Source organism: Aethalodelphis obliquidens, unplaced genomic scaffold (assembly GCF_003676395.1).
Source record: "Aethalodelphis obliquidens isolate GAN/ISIS:26980383/991018 unplaced genomic scaffold, ASM367639v1 scaffold98, whole genome shotgun sequence".
In the NCBI taxonomy this organism is placed as follows: Eukaryota; Metazoa; Chordata; class Mammalia; order Artiodactyla; family Delphinidae; genus Aethalodelphis; species Aethalodelphis obliquidens.
In genome coordinates this window covers 874,057-898,186 of record NW_020838042.1, presented here as the reverse complement: position 1 = coordinate 898,186, position 24,130 = coordinate 874,057, and the positions used below count along the sequence as shown (strand labels likewise).

At 41.5% G+C, this 24,130-nt stretch overlaps 1 protein-coding gene across 8 annotated transcripts in view; it reads left to right on the top strand.

The window, feature by feature from the left end:
• The window catches only part of DMD (dystrophin), a 2,234,319-nt gene extending 2,221,757 nt beyond the window's left edge, over positions 1-12,562 (top strand). For 5 of the 8 annotated variants that reach the window (XM_027096086.1, XM_027096084.1, XM_027096085.1 and 2 more), the window contains 2 exons: positions 5,025-5,056; positions 10,008-12,562. In XM_027096086.1, the coding sequence (XP_026951887.1) occupies positions 5,025-5,056; positions 10,008-10,019 (44 nt within the window). In that variant the 3' untranslated portion in view covers positions 10,020-12,562. The remainder of the gene's footprint in view (positions 1-5,024; positions 5,057-10,007) is intronic. The other 3 variants (XM_027096087.1, XM_027096089.1, XM_027096088.1) reach the window with 1 other exon arrangement.
• Positions 12,563-24,130: the final 11,568 nt, after the last annotated feature.

The following is a 24,130-nucleotide window of genomic DNA, read 5'->3' as shown; positions in this document are numbered from 1 at the left end:
TTTTACGTCTTAAACCGGGGTAAAGATATAAAACAAGTTATTTGCATATGTATGTACACACCAATATGTATGTACCCACCATACATACACCACACATATATGTATATAGTCACGTATACATACAAAGATCAGAAGTTTCATGAAACAATACTTTCTTTACTACGTATAATTCACACTGTTTCTCTGTTTTCTTTATTTAAAAATAAAATGCTGGTTGCAACCCACTATATTGATTTTCTGATCCAGTTGTTTAAAAATACTGATCTAACTGATCTCAGTTTTCCTTGCCCAGGTGAATTTTTTTTTTTTTCAGTTTGCTGTTACTATTATTTGATTATTTGTATTTATAATGACACTGGATTTTTTTTTTTTGGTGAATATCTTTTTGACAAAAATTATATTTTAAAAGTTTTACCACGGAAGCTTCTGCCAAGACCTTGCTAGTATCTTAGAGAACACTGTATTTTCAATCTAAGTCTGCATCCACGTTCCCATTGTTGGTGTTACGAAAAATGAAGTTCATGCTTGCTACAGCTGTTTCGGACAGCTGTTTTAGTAACTTAAAACAGATGTTAGAGCCAGAGGTCTGACACTTAGTGGAAATGTGCTATTAAATACCACCTCCTGGTTTACTTAACCCTGCTAGATAATCGCCCACAGAGGAAAAGCCGTTTTTTCAATATTATGTTTTTCATAAATATAAAGCATATAGATAGGGGAGGTCTTGTGTACTTTAAATTCACAACTTTTTTGTTACCCTTTCCCACAGTTTTTGACTTAGTGCTAAGTCTTCAGGTATCAGCTAATCTTCACCCCTCGTTTCCACTAGAAGTACCTGGATGCCCAAAGAAGTGAAGAGCCTCGTTCATGGCTCTTCCGCAGGTTCAGTTAGGCTTCTAGGCTTCCGCTCTTATCTTGATGGCCTTGCTAAACTGTTATACAAGTTAATAAAGGAGGCTGCACGCCTCTCCGCTTAGTGATCAAGTGATAGCCAGCAGTATCCTGCCTCGTAGCCACTATAAACCGCAGGGAGTTCAAGGCGTGAATGTGTGCCCGTTTAGCTTTGCGAGACTATCTTTTCTGATGAATCTCTAGCTCTCGTTAGTTATTCACAACCACCTGAGGAGCTTGAGGGCCTTGGTGTACATTAAACACAGAATGTTAGCCAATTTCTATCTAACCTATTTAATCTACCTATATAATCTCTCCCTCTGTCTATAAATACATGTAGAAGTTGAATTCCACTGTAATAAAAGGCATTACCTACCACAGGACACTTTCGAAATCTCCACCATTATTCTGTAGGGAGGCTACATGGGTAGAACGAACAACAAACATCGTTTTAAAATCAACTCTTTAAGCCATTTGTCCATACGTCTCTGATCATTTAGCAGTCTCACGAAGAGTCTGTTCGATGCGTGTGCATTCCTGAAAGAAAACGCTTCGCTAGTGAGGGGTATGGTATTGGTCTCTAACAATCAGGTGCCACTGTACATTGATTAATGATAGGATCCAAGATGAGCTCTTAGTGCAGGTAAGAGAACTCAGGAAGCAGTTAGCACTGTTATGCCGGTATTGCCGCTGCCTGTATAATCCCTTACCTGCTGACCTGTGCCACATTATTTTTATCCCCAACAGCCCATGCCATCCTCTCCCTCTCATACTCTCCCCTCCTAAATAAGGCCACATACATTCTGTTAAATGCCTCTAAATTAGAAAGCCAACCGCTTTGCAAAACCTGCCATCTTCTAAAACTCAAGTCTTGTCCATGACTCTTTTATGGAAAAGCAACATAAAGAACAAAGACAGATGGAAGCATCCCGGCCCCCCTTGCAGGCTCCCTTCCCTTTCCTCTCGGCTTCCAGAACGGATTTGAGCTGTTGCTCCTTTACACCAGGGGCCGGCAAACTGCAGTCCACGGGCCAAATCTTTATAAATAAGGTTCCATCATAACACAGCCACCCCCATTCATTTACATATTGTCTGCGGGGGGCTTTCTCACTCCAAGGGCAGAGTAGTTGTGGCAGAGTAGTTGTGAAGAGCCGCTACGGAGACTGTGTGACTGGCAAAGCCCAAAGTATTTAACTACCTGGCCCTTTACAGAGAAAATGTGCCAACCCCGACTTTACATCATTAAATTGTTAGCCACTCTAGCTCATCACATATATACAGTCACAGATTTCAGTGCTGATCAACTTTCAGCCCAAGAAAACTGTGCTTTTGAATTGATTTATGCGTTTATATCCGTCTTCACCAAAGATCCTGCATTTTCAATAAAGTATAGCCATTTCAATCTTCTTTCGCTTGTAATGAAACAGAAGTCCTAAAAAGGGACTCATTAGTCCTTAACTTCTTAAAAAAGTCAGTGAACTGAGACAAAGAAGCTCATAAAGATACCCAGAAACAGTAACGTCCTGCGATTCTGACTGTGAATAATGAATTACAGCCAATCCTCTCAAGTTCGTACTGCCTGAGGAAATGAGACTTCTCCAGACCTGACCAAGCCCTTTCTTTAGACTCAGGACTCCCCAGCACACTTCCTGTTTCTCTTGATTCATTTCCTGACAGCATACTGCATTGCCAGATGGACCCCCTAACTGACGGTCTAAGGAGACTCATTTCCAAAGAATGTGTTCTTCACATAAAACTTTTATTTGCTACTTTATTTATTGGTAAAGAATTTGTTTTTAATGGTGCAACCAGCGAGCCTCTATTTTGTCAGCGTAGAAAGTATTTCTGATACAAGCAGAAAACATTTAACTCTTTTTAAACAAGAAGCGGACCTCCCTTCGTACTATGATAATGAGCACACTGGAACCCAAGTGGCGAGGGAGAATTTTGAAAGAGGTCAGGGATCACATAGCTCTGGGAGGTCCATTTTACAGAAAACATGGTTTCTGAAGAAGTACCTGAAATAAAACCCAAATCATTTGCTTCATCTTCAGCAGTGACCAGTTGATACTGAGCTCTGAATAGGCCTTGTTGAAGAATTACTAAAGGTACATAACCTTTATCATGCTAGGAACCGTAATTACATTCTAAAGCTAAAATCACATTGCTTTCTAACAACACTGTCCTTCCTAAGGTTCTGAGGTTTTAAAAATAGACCCCAGTCAAGGACCTACTGTATAGCACAGGGAACTACACTCAATATTTTGTAATAACCTATCGGGGAAAAGAATCAGGAAAAGAATATATATATATATAACTGAATCACTTTGCTGTACACCTGAAACTAACACAACATTGTAAATCAACTATACTTCAATTTTAAAAAAAAAGAAAAAGAAAAATAGGCCCAAGTTACAAGCCAGACGCAGCTACAAGCCCTTGGCATCCAAGATAAGGATCGCAGGCAAGGCCAAGTTGCCTAAATCATCAAAGGACTCTTGGCCATGACCTAGCGGCTGCCTCATTTAGTTCAGCCAGCATTTACCAAATCCCCGTAGCGTCGAGGTACAGTAGATATCAGGGAGAGAGAGGTAGGTGAGCGACATGCGGACCCTGCCTTCAGGGAGCTCACAGTCTTGCAGGGGAGGAGAATTCATTCTACCACCAGACAGTATAACCGTGGAGTACGAGAAATTTTTTAAATGTTGCTAATGAAGTGAAAAAGAATGGATGACTAATTCACGCTGGGGTTGGTGTGCGCCATCAAGGATGAAATGCTGTTCTCCCCCTCCCTTTTCCCCGTCGTCTGGTATGGGCCTACCACCGGGAACACCCACAACTGAGGAGCACCTCTCTCTTTCTCCTGGTTTGAGGAGCATCATGGACACCTTGACCATGTTTCTTACATCGTCAAGCATGCAGTTTCTGTATGCCCAAGAAATCTCTGACTCAGGACAACTCAGAAAGAAGGCAAAGGCAGGGGCGGGGTCATACTTAGAAAACCTTAAAATGTACACCAGAAGTTTTAAACCCTAAACGTGAGTTGTAAAAAGTTTCTTTTGGATTAGTAGCTCAATACCTCTTCGTTCTAGACTAGTACTCAGATTGTTTCAGGGGGGTCGTAGGTCTTCTTGGAGCGTGTCAGGGGAAAGGGAGATGCTGCACAAGATCTCTCACAGCTCTGCTTGTAGCTGCTCTGAATACTGGATGGCAGATAAGAATGTTGTAGGAAGTGGCCCAATGCGAAAGCCAAAGTTTGAAAACCAGTATTTCACTTTGGAGACCCCGGAAATTGCGTGCCCAAGACATGCCAGGTATGGTCAGCGGTCCCTAATTTTCTGCCCGCTTACAAATATCAGCGTAGAAAAACTTTCTCATCAGAACCTGCTCTTCAAAAATAACTAACTGCATACAGATATAGGATTCTATAAAACAAACAAGGCCAGAGGGTCTTTGGCTGACCCTCAAGGCTCCTGGTATCTGTGGAATCATGACGAGGAAGGTGAAGACTCATTCCTGAATCTGGCTCCGTGGCTTGCCCATAAGTGGGACTTATCTCCTTCCCGCTTTGTTTCAATTTTCTCCAGTGCCCCCAGTCCCATCATGGACATGCTCAGCTTCTAACAGATAGAACAGCTTCTCCCAAGAGGATGGAGTCTAGCCTCTGTGCAGTGTTCTACCTCGCATTTGGAGTGCCGATTTTTGGCACCTGAAACCAACTACTGTTTGTTTGGGTGTGTTGGTTGTCAAGTGGACAATAAAGATTCTGAGATTTTTGGACAGTAAACTTGAGATTCTACAGCTGCCCTTGAAAACAATGCTCGATTTGTCAGATTTCTATGCTGTGCCCGCTTTCATCCAGTTGAACATGTGAGCTCTATGGATTCTATAAGTGATGTCTCCTGGATCATGTTATCTGTTTACACCGACTTTAAGTGTATGTAAAGGTTATTTGACTGGATGTGTCTTTTGGGTTTTTTTTGTTTGTTTTTATTTTTTTTCCAGAAGGGGATAAATGAATTGTCATCTCAACATTTGTTTGGTAAAAGAAGCAAATTGGTATGAAACTGTATATTTATGCTTTTTTTTTCCCTTTCTGATATCTCTGCCTCTTCCTCTCTCTATTATTAAAGGAAGAAATACCCCTGGGAAGCCAATGAGAGAGGTTAGTGAGATTCAGGCTCACAGCCATGGCTTCTGTCTGTCTCATCCCGCTTTCTATGTTTGGCGTTTGTGTAAGAATTGTGTGTGTGCACGCCCATGTGTGTATTACACGTGTCATCATGTAAGGATGGTAGTCACCTCTCCACTTGCAGCTTATGAGGAACATTCCTCAAATGTTCACTGTCATTGTCATCACCATGACAACAGGACCAGGGGTTGGGGGAACAGGAATCTCTTTTAAATGGCAACCCTTTGTAGTCCCTAGGTTGGAATCCTGAAGTTCATCATCTGTTGCCATTTGCAACACAAACAAAACCTTCAAAATACATTTAGCCTCGAACATAACTGATGAGTCATAAAGCTTCCTTCTACTTCCAGGACCCTAGCATTTTCTGCCAGTGCCCTTGGTTTTTATTCTTCAGGGATGACTTCATTTTGGTTCTGTTTTCTTTTTCCTGGTGCCTACACTCTTTCTTTCCCACTCGAGCTAACATTTTTTTGAGCACTTACTGTCTGCCAAGGACTTTTCTAAGCACTTGCCATCTTTTTCATTATGTAATCTTCCGGACAAGCCTATGAGGTAGGTACTCTTATTAACCCCATTTTACAGATAAGGAAACTGAGTCAACGAAAGGGTAAGCAATGTGTCCAAGGTGACAGAGCCAGGATTGGAATCCAGGCAGTCTGGGTCCAGAGCCACACTCTTAACTGTGTGCTTTACTGCCACTTAGAAAATGGTGTGTGAAAAGCATATGTCATCTCAACTTGCCCGTCGGAGGGTGCTTTTTTCTTTACTTGGCATTTTGAGCCAGATAGAACAATAACCAGTTAGGGATAAAAAGTGCATCTTGGAGTCGTGAGGGATTTTTTTAATGCCTTTTAGAGGTAGGGTACAGCATTATCACTGAATGTGGTCTGGGGTTTACAGTAAAAGCTGCTTCACACTTCTGTTCTACCAGAAATATTAGCTAAACATTGAATTACCTAATGAAAGGACATCGGATGACAAAGTGTTGAGTGACAGCCCAAGTGAAACAAGATTGTCCTTACCAAGAGTTTAGTACGAAGGACGCAAGAAGGAAAGCTTTCCCATGGATGGCAATAGCGTGTACTACTGTGGGAGACAGCTTGGACGGGTGGGGAGTCCTTATATGAGAAGGTTCTGGATCCTTAGCAACAGATGGACAGGAGTAGCCACTGATTCATTTAAACGTCATACTGGAAGTTCTGCCAGTGCCATGCCATGCAGGTCTAATCAGCTGAACGATCCTTCAGTGTGTCCACACCATTGCTCCCTTCCAAGGCTTGTGGGGTCCAAGGGAGGGAGCGGTGGGCTGGGAGGAGAAACAGGAAACCTGAATCGGTGCAGCATTGAATGCTCCTGACGGTTTGCCTTCTTATGTGAGACAGCTTGGGTTCATTCTGATGGTAAGTGCCCCTTAAAATTTATTTTAACTTGTGGTAAAAAGTTGCACCATATTTTTAACCACCCTAAACATGTGTCTCTCATAAACGCATTTTAGAAAAGGCCAGCACATATAATTGAAGTCACACGGGCTTTTGGAATCTATACTACCTGAGGTATATTGTAGTCAGATAAGTTTTCAGAAAGCCACAGAATCCAAACAATAGTGATTTTTTTTAATGCTATGAAAATACCCCAGATGTACAGTAGACCAGATATTTTTTCAAAGATTAAATTACAGAGAAGAAAAGCACATTTCACTGCGGTATTCTGGCTTTGCTTTGGCCAACTGAGCGCTCACCATTTCTTTGGGAACGTTATTTTTTAAAAAAAAAAAAAAAAACAGAGTGCCAGATTGCTATTGAGGTCTTGGGTCTCTGCCAGAAAGTCTCAATTCCAATCACTGCAGCGAACAACTCCCTGAGGCAGAGGTGGCATGTGAGAGTCCACATGTCACACTTTGCACCAACTTGGAAAAACATACAACTACCCTAATGTTAAACGCACAGTGCCTTTCTCTTCAACAGTCGTTGCTTAAGAATGGATTAAGGACGTCTATAGACGTATTTTTATGTCTCCTTGTGCCTGAAGCTAATCGCAGATGCCTGCCTGTTTTCCAGGGCCTCTCATGCTCATAGCACAAGATTTTCATTTTGACTTTAGAAAAATCTGTCAGGTAAAATTAATGATCTCACTAATGTTCTGCCTTACACACACGGATAACAGAAGCAGGATACAAATCTATTTTCTGTGTCCCAATTCCCTATCTGTGTGTGGTTCTATGCCTCCAGCGGGTTGAGGTATATGATTCTTTGGAGCAGTATTTAGTCAAAGAGATAGATTTTTTTTTTTTCTGGCTCTAAGGAAAACCTCCATGGAAAACACTGGAATTGTTATTCTGATGAAGCAGGTATTTGTAAACAAAGTAATGAAAGGCATCATATAGATATGGTGGGGTGACTCAGAACGTTCATTTCTCTAGCATAGGGATGGCCATGAGGTGTGAACATTTAACCGTCTGGACAGGTTAAAGGCTACCTAACATTTTGTGGGAGTAGGTATGGTGTATTAAGAATCACGAACCTGAGACTTCCCTAGTGGCGCAGTGGTTAAGAATCCGCCTGCCAATGCAGGGGACATGGGTTCGAGCCCTGGTCCGGGAAGATCCCACATGCTGCAGAGCAACTAAGCCCGTGCGCCACAACTACTGAGCCCGCATGCTGCAACTACTGAAGCCCACATCCCTAGAGCCCGTGCTCCGCAACAAGAGAAGCCACTGCAATGAGAAGCCCGCGCACCTCAACGAAGAGTAGCCCCCGCTCTCTGCAACTAGAGAAAGCCCGCGTGCGGCAACAAAGACCCAACGTAGCCAAAAATTAATTAATTAATTTTTTTTAAAAAAACCATGAACCTCTGACCTGGTAACTTTTTAAATAGCAGATACCCCTAGAACTTATGCCTCTTAAGAGACTCAAGAATTTTCCTTCCAGTTAGTAACCGAACACCACTTTGAGGAGTAGAAAAGCACCACTTGGCTATATAATCTATAAATGCATTTACTTGTCTTCATTATCTTTTGAACTGCCGTCTGCATCTCCTAGCACAGTCTAAAATAGGCACTCTTTGATTATTGTCAATAAGCTGATGGAGAAAAAAAATGGTTTCTTCCCTGTTTTATGTTTTCTAATACATTTTCTAGCTACCAGGAGGACTATACTATAGTGTAGATGTGAGAAATAGTTGGAATTATATCTAGGTATCAGGGTGTAAGAGTCTTGGGGTTTGTTTTTACTGGTTTTATTAATTGCTGTTAAGATCGCAAGCAATTTAAAATTTGTAGTTAGTCCATCTATTTTCAATTACACGGGAATAATTGTACAGATTTCCCAGGGTTGCTGGGCAGTCAAAAGTAGGTACAAGGGAAGCCCTCTAACTTGGTGGCATCAGTTAGATATTTGCGCTCTGAGGAGTAGCAAAGGACCCACTGTGGCTTCCTGTGGTTTTTATGGTTTAGAAAAGCCAAAGATGATTTCTGTTCTTTACTGAGGGCTGCCAAACTACTGGCCCACTCTAGGCATAGTACATATGCTTTGTTAAAAGGTTTTATGTGTGCAGCCCCAACCAAACTCCAGAGTGATTTTTTAAAGCATAATTAGTCCTCATTGAAACTTTCTGCACGAATAGAGCGCAAAGAGAGTTACAAACTTGGTCGCCTGAATAAAAATGGCTGAACAGCATAAAAGTTAAGTCTTAGCTTGACCTGGTGCCACTGCTGTTTAAGTGCCTGCCTACGAGTCCTCTTCAGATCCCCTCATATACTTAAAAACGCTATGTCTCTTGAAATAAATATTAGGAAAGAATACCTGCCCTAGTCTATCTTTAATGTTTATAGGGATTTTAACAATTATTATGGGAATCTGTAAAGTTGATACATGGCAAGGTAGTAATAGCCTAGTAAAGCATTTTTAGTTTCAAAGGCAGTACTTGAATAGTGGAATGATTTCCTAATGTCCAGGAATTAAAATTAGCCATATAAAAATATGGGACATACATGACGAGGCAAGTCATAAAGTGTGTCTCAAATTATCTTACTCTAGATCTGAATTTTGCCACGAAGTACCCAGGGACATTGTGCTGTTCTTATGCTCCGTGCTGGGGGATTAACACGGGGTCATGTCATATTATTATTAGAAGGCTATTCTGATAGTTAACCCTCATTGAGTAGGAGATCAAAAATGGATTCAGAGGCTACCCAAATCCATGCTATGCATGTGGGTCATCTTACAATGAGGCTCTTGAGTCATCTGGAATGAAAAGTAATTTTTTTTTTCCTGAAGCTTCCTAATTCAAAAGTTAATAGTGTATACTAAGGTCAAATCAAGACTTTCTCTTTCAACTCAAGTAAAAGCAGAGAGAAAAGTCACCTCCGCCATAGCCTTAGACGTGAGCCAACAGCTTGTAACAGCCTTGAGATAAAGATTTCACACGTAGTGATGGTAGCGATGCTAACGGTGATGGAGGAGAGTGGCGGCGGTGGTGGTGGTGATAGTTATGGTGATGGTTGTTTGATAGTAAAATAATTTTTAATACAAGTACATAGTAAATAATCTCCCACAGCAAGGTGGAGAAGATACATCCCATCGCGAATTGTTCCTGTTATGACAGGAATCTTGTGCTCATCCGTGGAAGCCTTTTGGTGTATATTTACATGGGGAAGATGAGTGCAGTCTGACTTTTTTCCATTTATATGATACTAGGAGCCTGACCCAATATGAGGCTGGATACTAACAGTGTGGAATGGCTTCATTAACAAGGCTTTGCTTCTTCCTGGAAAACTGGTGAAAAACCAAACCCTGTCGTGTACCCCCTGGACGCAGCTTCTGTGTTGTCTACACCTAGAAACGGGGGATGATTTCCCAAATGACAAAGAGTTGGGGTGATGATAACTACACCTTGTGTCAAGTCTGTCTTTCTCTCTGTTTTCCAGGACACAATGTAGGAAGCCTCTTCCACCTGGCAGATGATTTGGGCAGAGCGATGGAGTCCTTAGTTTCAGTCATGACAGATGAAGAAGGGGCAGAATAAATGTTTTACAACTCCTGATTCCCGCATGGTTTTTATAATATTCATACAACAAAGAGGATTAGACAGTAAGAGTTTACAAGAAAAAAAAATCTATATTTTTGTGAAGGGTAGTGGTACTATACTGTAGATTTCAGTAGTTTCTAAGTCTGTTATTGTTTTGTTAACAATGGCAGGTTTTACACGTCTATGCAATTGTACAAAAAAAGTTATAAGAAAACTACATGTAAAATCTTGATAGCTAAATAACTTGCCATTTCTTTATATGGAACGCATTTTGGGTTGTTTAAAGATTTATAACAGTTATAAAGAAAGATTGTAAAGTGTGCTTTATAAAAAAAAAGTTGTTTATAAAAACCCCTAAAAACAAACACACACACACACACACACACACACACACACACACACACTGAGGCAGCACATTGTTTTGCATCCTTTTAGCGTGATATCCATATGAGATTCGTGGCTTTTTTTTCTTTTCCTGCATATTTAAGATAGGACTTCCTCTAACACCACCAAATGACTACTTCATATCGCTCTTTTGGAATTGTTGGCTGAGTGGGGCTGGCTGTGGGTTTTCGTGTTACACATCTATATGTCTATAAGTATGTAAATACTATGGGTATATAGATAAATAGATATCAATTTCAAGAGACATTTTAAATTTCTTCTTCAAATGTTCTTGCCACTTCCTAATGGAAAGCAGTTGCTTCTGGTCATCCAGGCTTACCTGCTTGGGTCTAGAATGAATTTTCCCTGGAGCCTGAAGCCAGCAGGAAGCTACCACACTAAAACATTGTCTGCGGCTCCAGATGTTTCTCATTTTGAACTTTCCAGTGACAACTAGAGTACTGAATTTTTTTAAGGGACATATGAATGAATACACAGGACTTATTATGTCAGAGTCATCCGCTGGTTGATGTATTCAGCGTCCTGCTGCTGGCAATGCCACGGTTTAAATTTAATGATGCTTCAGTGAAAATCAGAGCATCAGAAGGCATTTTTAACTCCCAGGCAGGAGGAGGACTATGGTAGGGCTGGAGGGCTGTGGATTCCCAGCCAGTCCCTCAGAGGGCGCAGGCCACTCTTGACGTAAAGGACTGGATGAATGTTCATAACCTCACAGAGAGAGCTTTATAATTACAACTGTTCTTTTCTCACAGTCAAACAGCAGTGGGTGTCTTGGTTTTCCAGTTTCTTGGTTTTCCAGTTTCTGAAGGTTTTTTTCCCCATTGTAATGAGTTTGTAAATGCCACAAGACTTAATTTAAAATAACCCTTAGTGGAAATGTGTAACACAGTAGCCCCATCACATTGTGGTACTGTTCAATATCCACCCAGAAGCCCATGAATCATGTTTCCCTCCTTGGCATTTCTCTACAAGTGACTCCAGGCAGGTTTGTAAGTGGGAACACAAATTGATTTAAATGATCCAAAAGGCACTCCAAACCCTTTCTGGTGGATTAGGCAGGTTAAATATGTTAATAAATCATTCAAGCAGAGGAGAACGCTCAAGAGGACTAACTGGTAGGAAAAAGCTTTACTCTTTCATTTCATCTTATTAGTCTTTCACTTTTTTTAATCATTCATTCAATAGAAATCACTGTGTGACCTATCATTTTGCAAATCTGTTACCTCTTACATCAAGTGTAATTAACTTTTGGAGAGTGGGTTTTGTTCCTTATTTTACTAATGATAATTAACATCAGACATGGCTTCTCATGCTATTTCTACCTCACTTTGGTTTTGGGGTGTTCCTAATAATTGTGCACACCTGATTTCACAGCTTCATCACCTGTCCATTGTGAGAACATTTCCCTCCATTTTCGTTTTTGTTCATAATTTCCAGAAGAAAACCCAAAGCTCTAAGGTAACAAATTACATGAAGATTTGATTTTAGTCTTGCATTGTTTTCCTTTATGTGACGCTGTACTTTTTCTTTACCCGAGGATTTTTTTTTTAACCGTGATTTAAAACAAGGGGTTACTTTACTTCCTACTAAGAAGTTTAAGTTTCATTCTAAAATCAGAGGTAAATAGAGGGCTTAATTTTGTTTTAATCTTTTGTTTTATTTTATCTTTTAGACATTAGTTCTGGAGTGAGTCTGTCAAAAATATTTGAATAAAAACTGAGAGCTTTATTGCTACGTTCTAAGCATAAGTTGGACATTGTTTCGTGTTCTTTATAACCACCGAGTATTAAACTGTAGATCATAACCAATGTAACTGAAGCATAAACATCACCTGGCATGTTATGTCATTGTTTTCAGGTACTGGGTTCTTACTTGAGTATCATAATATATTGTGTTTTAACACCAACACTGTAACATTTACTAATTATTTTTTTAAACTTCAGTTTTACTGCATTTTCACAACATATCAGACTTCACCAAATATATGCCTTACTATTGTATTATATTACTGCTTTACTGTGTATCTCAATAAAGCACGCAGTTATGGTACAAAAAAGTGTTGACTGGACTGCACTATTTTGTTTGTTTTTGTTTTTTTTTGCATAGGCAAAACTTTCATATCGTTAAAAAATTTAAAAATCTAGAGAGCCCAACAGTGAAAAGAAGGACCCTGACTACCCTATTCCCACCTCATCCTCACTGCACTCTGAGTAAATATTAATAATTTCTTGTGTTTCCTTCCAAAGTGTCGTTATTGTATAAGCAATTACAAACATGTTCCTACTTTTTTTCCTTTTATTACTCAAGCTAGCATTCTATGCATTCAGTTATATACCTTGGGTTTTTTTTAAACTTAAGAATGGACTCAAGAGATCCATCCTTAATTATATTGAAATAGATCTTTTCATTTCAATATATGAAATGCTTTCCTCATGTTTTTTTATAGCTAATAATCCAGTGTGGGGGGGGATATTATTTAAACGGTCCCCTTTGGTGGGGTACGTGGGTGGTCTTCCTCTTTTGCTCTGACAAACAATACCACATATCTCTCATTTCATCCTTTCACTTGTGCAAAAATATATCCGTAGGACACATTCCTAGAAGGGCGATTTCTGGATCAAAGGTGGTAAGCACTTGTAGCTCGGGAGGTAATTTTATGCAGCAATGGTCATAGTGGTCTTTTTGTTTTCTGTTTTAGTAATAACAAGTATATGAATTAACCAGTTTGCAGTTGACACTTTGCTTATCACTTCTATTATTATTAATGGTACCAGACCTAAGGAGACGTCTGAAGAATAGAAGTCACGCCTAAAATGATGCCTCAGAACTGGTTCTGAGGGGGACACCCCTCTCGTACATAGTCATGACCACCACCACAGGGAGATCCCCTCACCCCTGTCCTGCTCTGCTTCTGTCCTAGCTGCAAAGGAGGCTAGGAAAACGAGGAGCAACGTCAACACCTCTAGGGAGAGACCATCTATCTCTGCTTCCCACCAAGAGTCACAGAGAGGAGTTCCTCAACAGGTTCAGATGCTGGAGGGCCAAAGAAATTACAAAAGTCCACTAGGTACAGCCTATTCTAGTGACTTTGGAAATAATAGGAGACGGTGAAGCTGATTAAGAATGGTGTTAAATGGGTGTGGCATCTCTGATACGAATCACTAAGTTGAGGGTGGGGTGATGGTGCCAACCTAAGGGGCTACTACACTGAAAGACTTCCCTTGAAATCCACACATACGAAGACTAAGTTTCATCCTATTTAAATAAATCATTTATTCCCCGGTGCCGTTCCCCCAGCCTGCTTTTGTTTGAAACGCCCAGACTGCCTGTTTTGATAGCACTCAACTAGGTAACTGAGGACTCTTCAACGCTTCGACCTAACACAGCACTGTGTATGTCTCACTCTGAGGAGGGCATTTGGCTTTCCTTTCCACACTAGGCACAGGCTGGAGGAGAGGGAGTCATTTCAGCTAAAAATTAAAACGCATCAAGCTGGCGCAGGTTGTGCATCAGCAAGCAGAATGTGTGTTTGGGGGAAAGCCCCAAGACTAATGGACATGTATGGACACGTTCTGTGGAGCCGCGATGGGATCTCCCTGAAACTGCAATGCTCTAATGGCGGAATGAATACAGAGGCAAGCACTGGCACACTTGCAAAGACTCTGCCTTCAAATTAAGTGTAGGAAGGACGTGAACTGCATTCTTTCCCACAGTAGCAAAGCCACTAGGGTAGGAACCATAAACACATCCTCCACTGCTCCTTGGGCTTCAGACTGCTGTGATCTCACGGACTTATCTGACAACACAGGAGTGGCAACACGCCAGACAGGCCGTAACAAGCGATATCGTGTGACAGTGTGACGTTTGGCGATGTTTGAGAGTGGCTTTCATATACAGAGAAGATTCTGTACAGTAACTTTAGACTTAAATTCTATCTGTGCATGCTTGTGTGCGTGTGTGTGCGCGCACATGTGTTTGTGTTTTATATATATTCAGGAACAAATATTGAGCTCTTCTGTCAGTTTTCATTTTGAAATAATTCAAACTCACAGAAAAGTTACAAGAGTAGTACAAAGAACCCCCCATATTCCCTTTACCCAGATTCAATAACTGCTTACATTTTGTCCCATTTAGTTTCTCGCTCCTTCCTCACCCTCTCCTTTCTCCCTCCCCTTCCCCAACAGTTGACCCTTGCACAACAAAAGGGTTCGGGTGCCCCCCCTCCCCCACACAGCTGAAAACCCGTGTATAACTCTTATAGTTGGCCCTCCATATATACAGTTCCTCTGTATCTGCGGTTCCTCCACATCTGTAGATTAAGCCAACCTCAGATCATGTAGTCCCACAGTATTTACTACTGGAAAAAATCGGCGTGTAAGTGGACCCACGCAGTGTAAACCCATGTTGTTCGAGGGTCAACTGTAGTGTTTTCTTTCTGAACCATTTTGACAGTAAGTTTCGGACGTCATGCCCCTTATGCTTAAATACTTCATGTCCATTTCCTAAGAACTGACATTCTCTTGCATAACCACATTACAGTTCTCAAAATTTTTAAATTTAACATTATACAAAGCTATCACCTACTCCACAGCCCATATTCAAATACTGTCAATTGTGCCACGATTTTTTTTAATAGTTATATGCGTTTCCCCAGTCTGCTCTAGGATCTAATTCTCAATTTCATGACACTGTCACGTCTCTTCAATCTCCTTTGATCTGGAACAGTTTCTCTACCCTTCTTTGTCTTCAAAGACCTTGACATATTTTTGAAGAGTACAAGCCAGTTACCTGTAGGATGCGCCTTAATTTGGGTTTCTGTGATGTGTCCACAGGATTATATTCAGGTTACGTGTTTTTGGCAAGGATATGACATAAGCAATGATCTGTCCTCAGCACATCATAGCAGGAGGCATGTATGTAATGATGGTCTGTCCCATTCTTGGTAATGTCAACTTTGATCACTTTGTGGAGGTTTCTCCACTTGCTATACATTTTTAAAACCTAAATATTCTTGGGAGAAAATATTTGCAAATGAAGCAATGACAAAGGATTAATCTCTAAAATTTACAAGCAGCTCATGCAGCTCAATCTCAAAAACACGAACAACCCAATCCAAAAATGGGCAGAAGGCCTAAATAGACATTTCTCCAAAGAAGGTATACAGATTGCCAACAAGCACATGAAAGGATGCTCAACATCACTAATCATTAGAGAAATGCAAATCAAAACTACAATGAGGTATGACCTCACACCAGTCAGAATGGCCATCATCAAAAAATCTACAAACAATAAATGCTGGAGAGGGCATGGAGAAAAGGGAACCTTCTTGCACTGTTGATGGGAATGTAAACTGATACAGCCACTATGGCGAACAGTATGGAGGTTCCTTAAAAAGCTAAAAAGAGAACTACCATACGACCCAGCAATCCCACTACTGGACATATACCCTGAGAAAACCATAATTCAAAAAGAGTCATGTACCAAAATGTTCATTGCAGCTCTATTTACAACAGCCAGAACATGGAAGCAACCTAAGTGCCCATCGACAGATGAATGGATAAAGAAGATGTGGCACATATATACAATGGAATATTACTCAGCCATAGAAAGAAACGAAATTGAGTTATTTGTAGTGAGGTGGATGGACCTAGAGTCTGTCCTACAGAGTGAAGTAAGTCAGAAAGAAACTTACAAATACCGTATGTTAACACATATATATGGAATCTAAAAAAAAGGTTCTGAAGAACCTAGGGGCAGGACAGGAATAAAGACGAAGACGTAGAGAATGGACTTGACAACAGGGGGAGGGGGAAGGGTAAGCTGGGATGCAGTGAGAGAGTGGCATGGACATATACACACTACCAAATATAAAACAGATGGCTAGTGGGAAGCAGCCGCATAGCACAGGGAGATCAGCTCGGTGGTTTGTGACCACCTAGAGGGATGGGATAAGGAGGGTGAGAGGGAGACGCAAGAGGGAGGAGATACGGGGATATATGTATATGTATAGCTGATTCACTTTGTTATAAAGCAGAAACTAACACATCATTGTAAAGCAATTATACTTCAATAAAGATGTAAAAAAAACCTAATTATTCTTAAACCTTTAGGTTCAACTAGAAATCTTATTTTCTTATGTGTACTGTAGCTGACCTATATCAAATAAGAACAGTCACTTTCTGTGAGCTCTAGTTCAATATGGCCACATACGAGTCTCCCAAACTCACTTCTTCCCACAGACACACCAAGCCTATAGCTACATATAAAACACTTCCTTCTGAAAGAAACTCAGAAGCTAGTTGAGTGACTCCTATGCATATCAGGCAAATGAAGAAAAGAAAAAAAAAAACCACATGGAAACAGGTAGGAGAAACTGAGACAGGATGTTGCTATAAACCCCACCCCAGGCGTGGCAACACACAGCCAGGAGGGAACTCAAAACTACCAGCTTCTCCCTGAGGAGAAAAGGGTTTGAATCCCACATTAAGAATTCTACCAGAGGGCTTCCCTGGTGGCGCAGTGGTTAAGAATCCGCCTGTCAATGCAGGAGACACGGGTTCGAGCCCTGGGCCGGGAAGATCCCACATGCCGCGGAGCAACTCAGCCCGTGTGCCACAACTACTGAGCCTGCGCTCTAGAGCCCGTGAGCCACAACTACTAAGCCCACGTGCCACAATTACTGAAGCCCGCACGCCTAGAGCCCGTGCACCACAACGAAGAGCAGCCCCCACTCACCACAACTAGAGAAAGCCCGCGTGCAGCAACGAAGACCCAACGCAGCCAAAAATAAATTAATTATTTTTAAAAAAGAATTCTACTGGAGACAGAGGCCCGCAAAACATCTCACTTTGAAAGCCAACAAGGCTTGGGGGCTTCCCTGGTGGTCCAGTGGGTAAGACTCCACGCTCCCAATGCAGGGGGTCCGCGTTCAATCCCTGGTCAGGGAACTAGATCTCGCATGCCTCAACTAAAGATCCCGCATGACACAACCAATATCCTGTGTGCTGCAAACTAAGACCCGGTGCAGCCAAATAAATAAATATTAAAAGAAAAAAAGCCAACAAGGCTTATGTCCATGAGACCCATACGGCTGTAGTGCACTATGAGACAGTCCTTAAAGGGTCCATACAGACTCACCATGGCTAACTCAGAGGCAGCAGACAGAAATACCCAGTCTCCCTTGAAAGAGTCCTAATTACTTATCATAATAACTGTGGCCTCAGGGGCAGTCCCCTAACTTAACTCACATCTAGGGACTGACTGAAATACCCCCCACAGACCCCAGATACCATATTTGTGCTCTGCCTCTGCTTAGGTCCAGGTCGCTGGTACCTCCCAGAAAGGAGCTTGTCAACACGTCTGGCACCCTGGTTTTTGCAGCTACTGCCCAGGGGACACCCCTTGACCATTTTTCTTCGGTCTCCAGTGGGGCCCACACATTGTTCACGAGTCCCAAAGGATTGGAACAAACATATAAACAGTTCGATGGAATCCCCTGGCAGTCCAGTGGTTAGGGCTCCGTGCTCCCATTGCCGGTGCTCCGGATTCGATTACGAACTACGATCCCGCGTGCCACGGCAAGGCCAAAACAAAAAACAAAAAAAGTAGAAACAGTTCTTAACCAGCTAACCCCTCAGGGCATGTTGCAGAGGCAGCAGAAAGAAATGCCCAGTCTTTCCCTGAATGAGGCCTACTTGCTAATCTTAATAGCTGCAGCCTGAAGGGCAGGCCTCGAATATACCACACATCAAGGGGCAGACTGCAATGCTCTCCAGAGACCCCAGAGCCAGTGGACACTCTGTGCTCTCCCTCTGCCTGGCTCCAGGTTGCCCGTATCGCCCAGAAAGGACCTTGTGCACACATCTGCTGCCCTGGTTTGTGTGCCCAGGGAACACCCCTTGACCGCCTGGCTCTGGTGGCCAGCGGGGCCTACATTCATGAGTCCCACAGGACTGTAACAAAGAGAGAAACAGTTTTTTTACCAGCTATCCGCCCAAGACACAGTGCAGAAGCAGCAGACAGAAACAACCATCTCCCAGTTATCCCGTGAAAGAGAGCTGGCTTCCAATCAGCCTGCTTCTAGATGCTGACTGAGATCTTCCCCTCTGGGACAGTGAGAGATCTTAACACACCCTCAACTGCTAGGAGCCACTAACAAAGAAGTCTACTCAGACAATTGCAAAGGTTGGAGAGAAAACCTAGACCTGGGCGGGGTTGAACAATGAATTTCATCTCCTACACAAACCACACCCTCAAGCCTAGGACAGGTGGCAGCTTTATCTAATAGCATAGATACTAACACAGAGAGTCAAGGACAATTATGAAACAGAGGAAGATATTCAAAATGAAAGAACAAGATACAGACATACCTTGTTTCACTGCACTTCACTTCATTGCACTTCACAGATACTATGTTTTTTACAAATTGAAGGTTTGTGGCAACCCTGCATTGTCAGGTGATGGCTAACAGTTTTTAGCAATGAAGTATTTTTAAATTAAGGTATGTACATTGTGCTTTAGACATAATGCTACTGCATGCTTAACACACTACAGTATAGTGTAAACATAACTTCTATATGCATTGAGACACCAAAAAATTTGTCTGACCCACTTTACTGTATTATTCCCTTTACTGCAGTTCTGGAACCAAACCAGCAATATCTCCAAGGTATGCCTGTAAAACTTCAGAAAAGACCTTAATTAAACAGTAATAAGTGATTTACCTGATAAAGAGTTCAAAATAACAGTCATAAAGGTCAGGAAAGGCCGTAACAGTCACTGAGATCAGGAAAACTATGTATGAACAAAGTGAGGATTTCAATCAACAGAAAATAAAACAAAGTACCTAATAGAAATCACAGAGCTAAAGAATACAATAACTGAACTAAAAAATTCAATAGACAGGTTCAACAACAGACTAGATGAAGTGGAAAAAGGATCCAAGAACTTGAAGACATGGCAGTGGAATTCATACAATCAAAGAAGAAAAAAAAAAGAAGAAAAAAGAGTGAAGATAGCTTAAGGGACTTCCCTAACTTCAGGAAGGAAACAGATACTCAAATTTAGGAAGACCAGAGAGTTTCAAATAAGATGACTCCAAAGAGACCCAAACCAAGACATTATCATTAAAGTCTCAAAAGTTAAAGACAATGAGAGAATTTTAAAAGCATCAAGAGAAAAGCAACTTGTTACCTACAAGGGAACCCCCATAAGACCATCAACAGGTTTTTTTGGCAGAGACGTTGCAGTTTCATGATATATTCAAAGTGCTAAAAGAAAAAAAAAATTTGCCAACCAGAATACTCTATCCAGCAAAGTTGTTCTTCAGAATTAAAGGATAAAGAGTTTTCCACAGAAACAAAAGATGAGGAGTTCAGCACCACTAGACCAGCCTTAAAAGAAATGTTAAAGGGACTTCTTTAAGCTGAAACAAAAGGGTGCCAATTAATAACAGGAAAATATATGAAAGTATAACTCTCACTGGTACAGGGAAATACATAGTTAAATTCAGAATAATCTAATGTTCTAATGGTGGTGGGTTAATCACTGAAAGATCTAGTATGAAGGTTAAAAGACAAAAGTAGTAAAAATAGCAATAACTACAGTAATTTGTTAGTGGAGACAGTAAGTCCCCTACATACGAACCTTCAAGCTGCAAACTTTCAAAGGTGCAAACGTGCGTTTGCATGTCCAATCACGTTAGTTCACACGTCTGGCGTACACTGTCACATGTGTACTTCCTTTACAAGTGGCTGTGCTTTTGTGTAACTTACTGTACAGTACTGTATAGAGTACAATAGTACAGTATCTTTATTTCAAGCCCAGGATGTCCAGAAGCAAGCATAAAAGCTGCAGTGATATAGCTGGCACTGCTAAGAAGCACCAGCTGTTGTACTGTACCACTGTACCTTTCAAGGTACTGTACTGTATGATTAAAAATGTTTTCGGACTTCCCTCGTGGTGCAGCAGTTAAGAATCCGCCTGCCAATGCAGGGGACACAGGTTCGAGCCCTGGTCCAGGAAGATCCCACATGCCGCAGAGCAACTAAGCCTGTGCACCACAACTACTGAGCCTGTGCTCTAGAGCCCATGAGCCACAACTACTGAGCCTGCGTGCCACAACTACTGAAGCCCGCGTGCCTAGAGCCCGTGCTCCACAACAAGAGAAGCAACCACAATGAGAAGCCCCTGCACCGCAACGAAAAGTAGCCCCCGATCACCGCAACTAGAGAAAGCCCACGCGCAGCAACAAAGACCCAAAAGCGCCAAAAATCAAAATAAATAAATTATTTTTTTAAATCTGTTTAAAAATGTTTTCTTTACTTTCTGTTTGTTATTTATTATTTGTGTGAAAAGTATTATAAACCTATTACAGTACAGTACTATATAGCCAATGGTGTTAGTTGGGTACCTAGGTTAACTTTGTTGGACTTACGAACAAATTGGACTTATGAACATGCTCTCAGAACGGAACTCGTTCGTCTGTAGGGAACTTACTGTACACAAGATAAAAAGATGTAAAGTGTGACATGAAAACCATAAAACATTGGAGAGTAAAAATGTAGAGCGTGGGCTTCCCTGGTGGCGCAGTGGTTGAGAGTCCGCCTGCCGATGCAGGGGACGCGGGTTCGTGCCCCGATCCGGGAGGATACCGCATGCCACGGAGCGGCTGGGCCCATGAGCCATGGCCGCTGAGCCTGCGTGTCTGGAGCCTGTGCTCTGCAACGGGAGAGGCCACAACAGTGAGAGGCCCACGTACCACAAAAAAAAAAAAACGTAGAGCATTAGAATGTGTTGGGACTTAGGTTGTTTCAACTTAAAAGAGACTTATAAGAGGTTTTATGTTAGCCTCGTGTATCCACAAAGCAAAAACCTAAAGTATATACACAAAAGATAAAGGAACCTAGATGACCATAAAGCACATGAAAAGATGCTCAGGGCTTCCCTGGTGGTGTGGTGGTTGGGAGTCCGCCTGCCGACGCAGAGGACATGGGTTCGTGCCCCGGTCCGGGAAGATCCCACATGCCGCGGAGCGGCTGGGCCCATGAGCCATGGCCGCTGAGCCTACGTGTCCAGAGCCTGTGCTCCACAATGCGAGAGGCCACAAGAGTGAGAGGCCCGCGTACCACAAAATAAAACAAAACAAACAAAAAAAGATGCTCAACCTCACCAATTATCAGAGAAATGCAAATCAAAACTACAATGAGGTATCACCTCACACCAGTCAGAATGGTCACCATCAAGAAGTCTATAAACAAACAAACAAACAAACAAAAAAGAAGTCCATAAACAATAAATGCTGGCGAGGGTGTGGAGAAAAGGGAACCCTCCTACACTGTTGCTGGGAATGTAAATTGGTACAACCACTATGGAGAATGGACTGGAGGTTCCTTAAAAAACTTAAAATAGAACTACCACGTGATCCAGCAATCCCACTCCTGGGCATATATTCGGAGAGAACCATAATCCAAAAGGATATATGGACCCCAGTGTTCATAGCAGCACTATTTACAACAGCCAAGACACAGAAACAACCTAAATGCCCATAGACAGAGGAATGGATAAAGAAGATGTGGTACATATATACAATAGTATAGTACTCAGCCATAAAAAAGAACGAAATAATGCCATTTGCAGCAACATGGATGGACCTAGAGATTATCATACTAAGTGAAGTAAGTCAGACAGAGAAAGACAGATATCATATGATATCCCTCATATGTGGAATCTAATTTTTATTTATTTATGGCTGCATTGGGTCTTTGTTGCTACACACGGGCTTTCTCTAGTTCTGGCGAGCGGGGGATACTCTTAATTGCAGTGCGTGGGCTTCTCACAGCAGTAGCCTCTTGTTGCGGAGCACAGGCTCTAGGTGCGTGAGCTTCAGTAGTTGTGGCTCGCAGGCTCTAGAGCGCAGGCTCAGTAGTTGTGGCACATGGGCTCAGTTGCTCCGCAGCATGTGGGATCTTCCCAAACCAGGGCTCAAACCCATGTCCCCTGCATTGGCAGGCAGACTCTCAACCACTGCACCACCAGGGAAGTCCCTGGAATCTAATTTTTAAAAATATACAAATGAACTTATTTATAAGACAGAAGCAGACTTATAGATATTGAAAACAAGCTTATGATTACCAAAGGGGAAACGTGGTGGGGAGGAATAAATCAACAGCTTGGGATGAACATACACACACTACTATATATGAGACAGATAACCAACAAGGACCTACTGTATAGCACAGAGAACTCTACCCAATATTCTGTGATAACCTATATAAGAAAAGAATCTAAAAAAGAATGAATATATGTATATGTATAACTGAATCACTTTGCTGTACACCTGAAACTAACACAACATTATAAATCAAGTAAAATCCAATAAAATTAAAATATTGAAAAAAAGGAATCTAAGCATACTACTACAGAAGAGCATCAAATCACAAAGGGAGAGAAGTAAGGAATGCAAAGAATTACAAAAAGCCAGAAAACAATGAACAAAATGGAAATTCATCCACACTTATCAACACTTACTTTGAATATCCATAGACTAAATCATCTAATCAAAACACATAGGGGCTTCCCTGGTGGCGCATTGGTTGAGAGTCTGCCTGCCGATGCAGGGGACGCGGGTTCTTGCCCCGGTCCGGGAAGATCCCGCATGCCGCGGAGCGGCTGGGCCCGTGAGCCATGGCCGCTGCGCCTGCGTGTCCGGAGCCTGTGCCCCGCAACGGGAGGGGCCGCGTCAGTGAGAGGCCCGCATACCGCAAAAAAATAAAAATTAAAAAATAAATAAATAAAACTAAAAAAATTAAAAATAAAAAATTATACAATGAACTTATTTACAAAACAGAAACAGACTCACAGACTTCGAAAACAGATTTATGGTTACCAAAGGGGACAGGTGAGGGGCGGGATATATCAGGAGTTTGGGATTAACAGATACATACCACTGTATATAAAGTAATCAATAAGGTCCTACTGTATAGCACAGGGAACTCAATATTCTGTAATAACCTATATGGGAAAAGAATCTGTAAAAGAATGGATATATGTATAACTAAATCACTTAGCTGTACACCTGAAACTAACACAACATTGCAAATCAACTATACTCTAATATAAAATAAAAATTAAATTAAAAGAAAACAGACACATAGATCAATGGGGAAAAATAGAGAGCCCAGAAATAAACTCATACATATATGGTCAATTAATTTACAACAAAGGAGCCAAGAATATACCATGGGAAAAGGACAGTCTCCTTAATAAATGGTGCTGGGAAAACTGGACAAATGCACGCAGAAGAATGAAACTGGACCAATATCTTACACCATACACAAAAATCAACTCAAAATGGATTAAAGACTTGAATGCAAGACCTGAAACCATAAAACTCCCAGAAGAAAACATAGGGGGTAAGCTACTTGACATTCCTCTGGCAACGATTGTTTGAAGTTTACACCAAAAGCAAAAGCAACAAAAGCAAAAGTAAACAAATGGAACTACATCAAACTAAAAAGCTTCTGCACAGCAAGAGAAACTATCAACACAATGAAAAAGTAACCATAGAATGGGAGAAATATTTGCTAACTCATATAACTGACAAGTAATTAACATTTG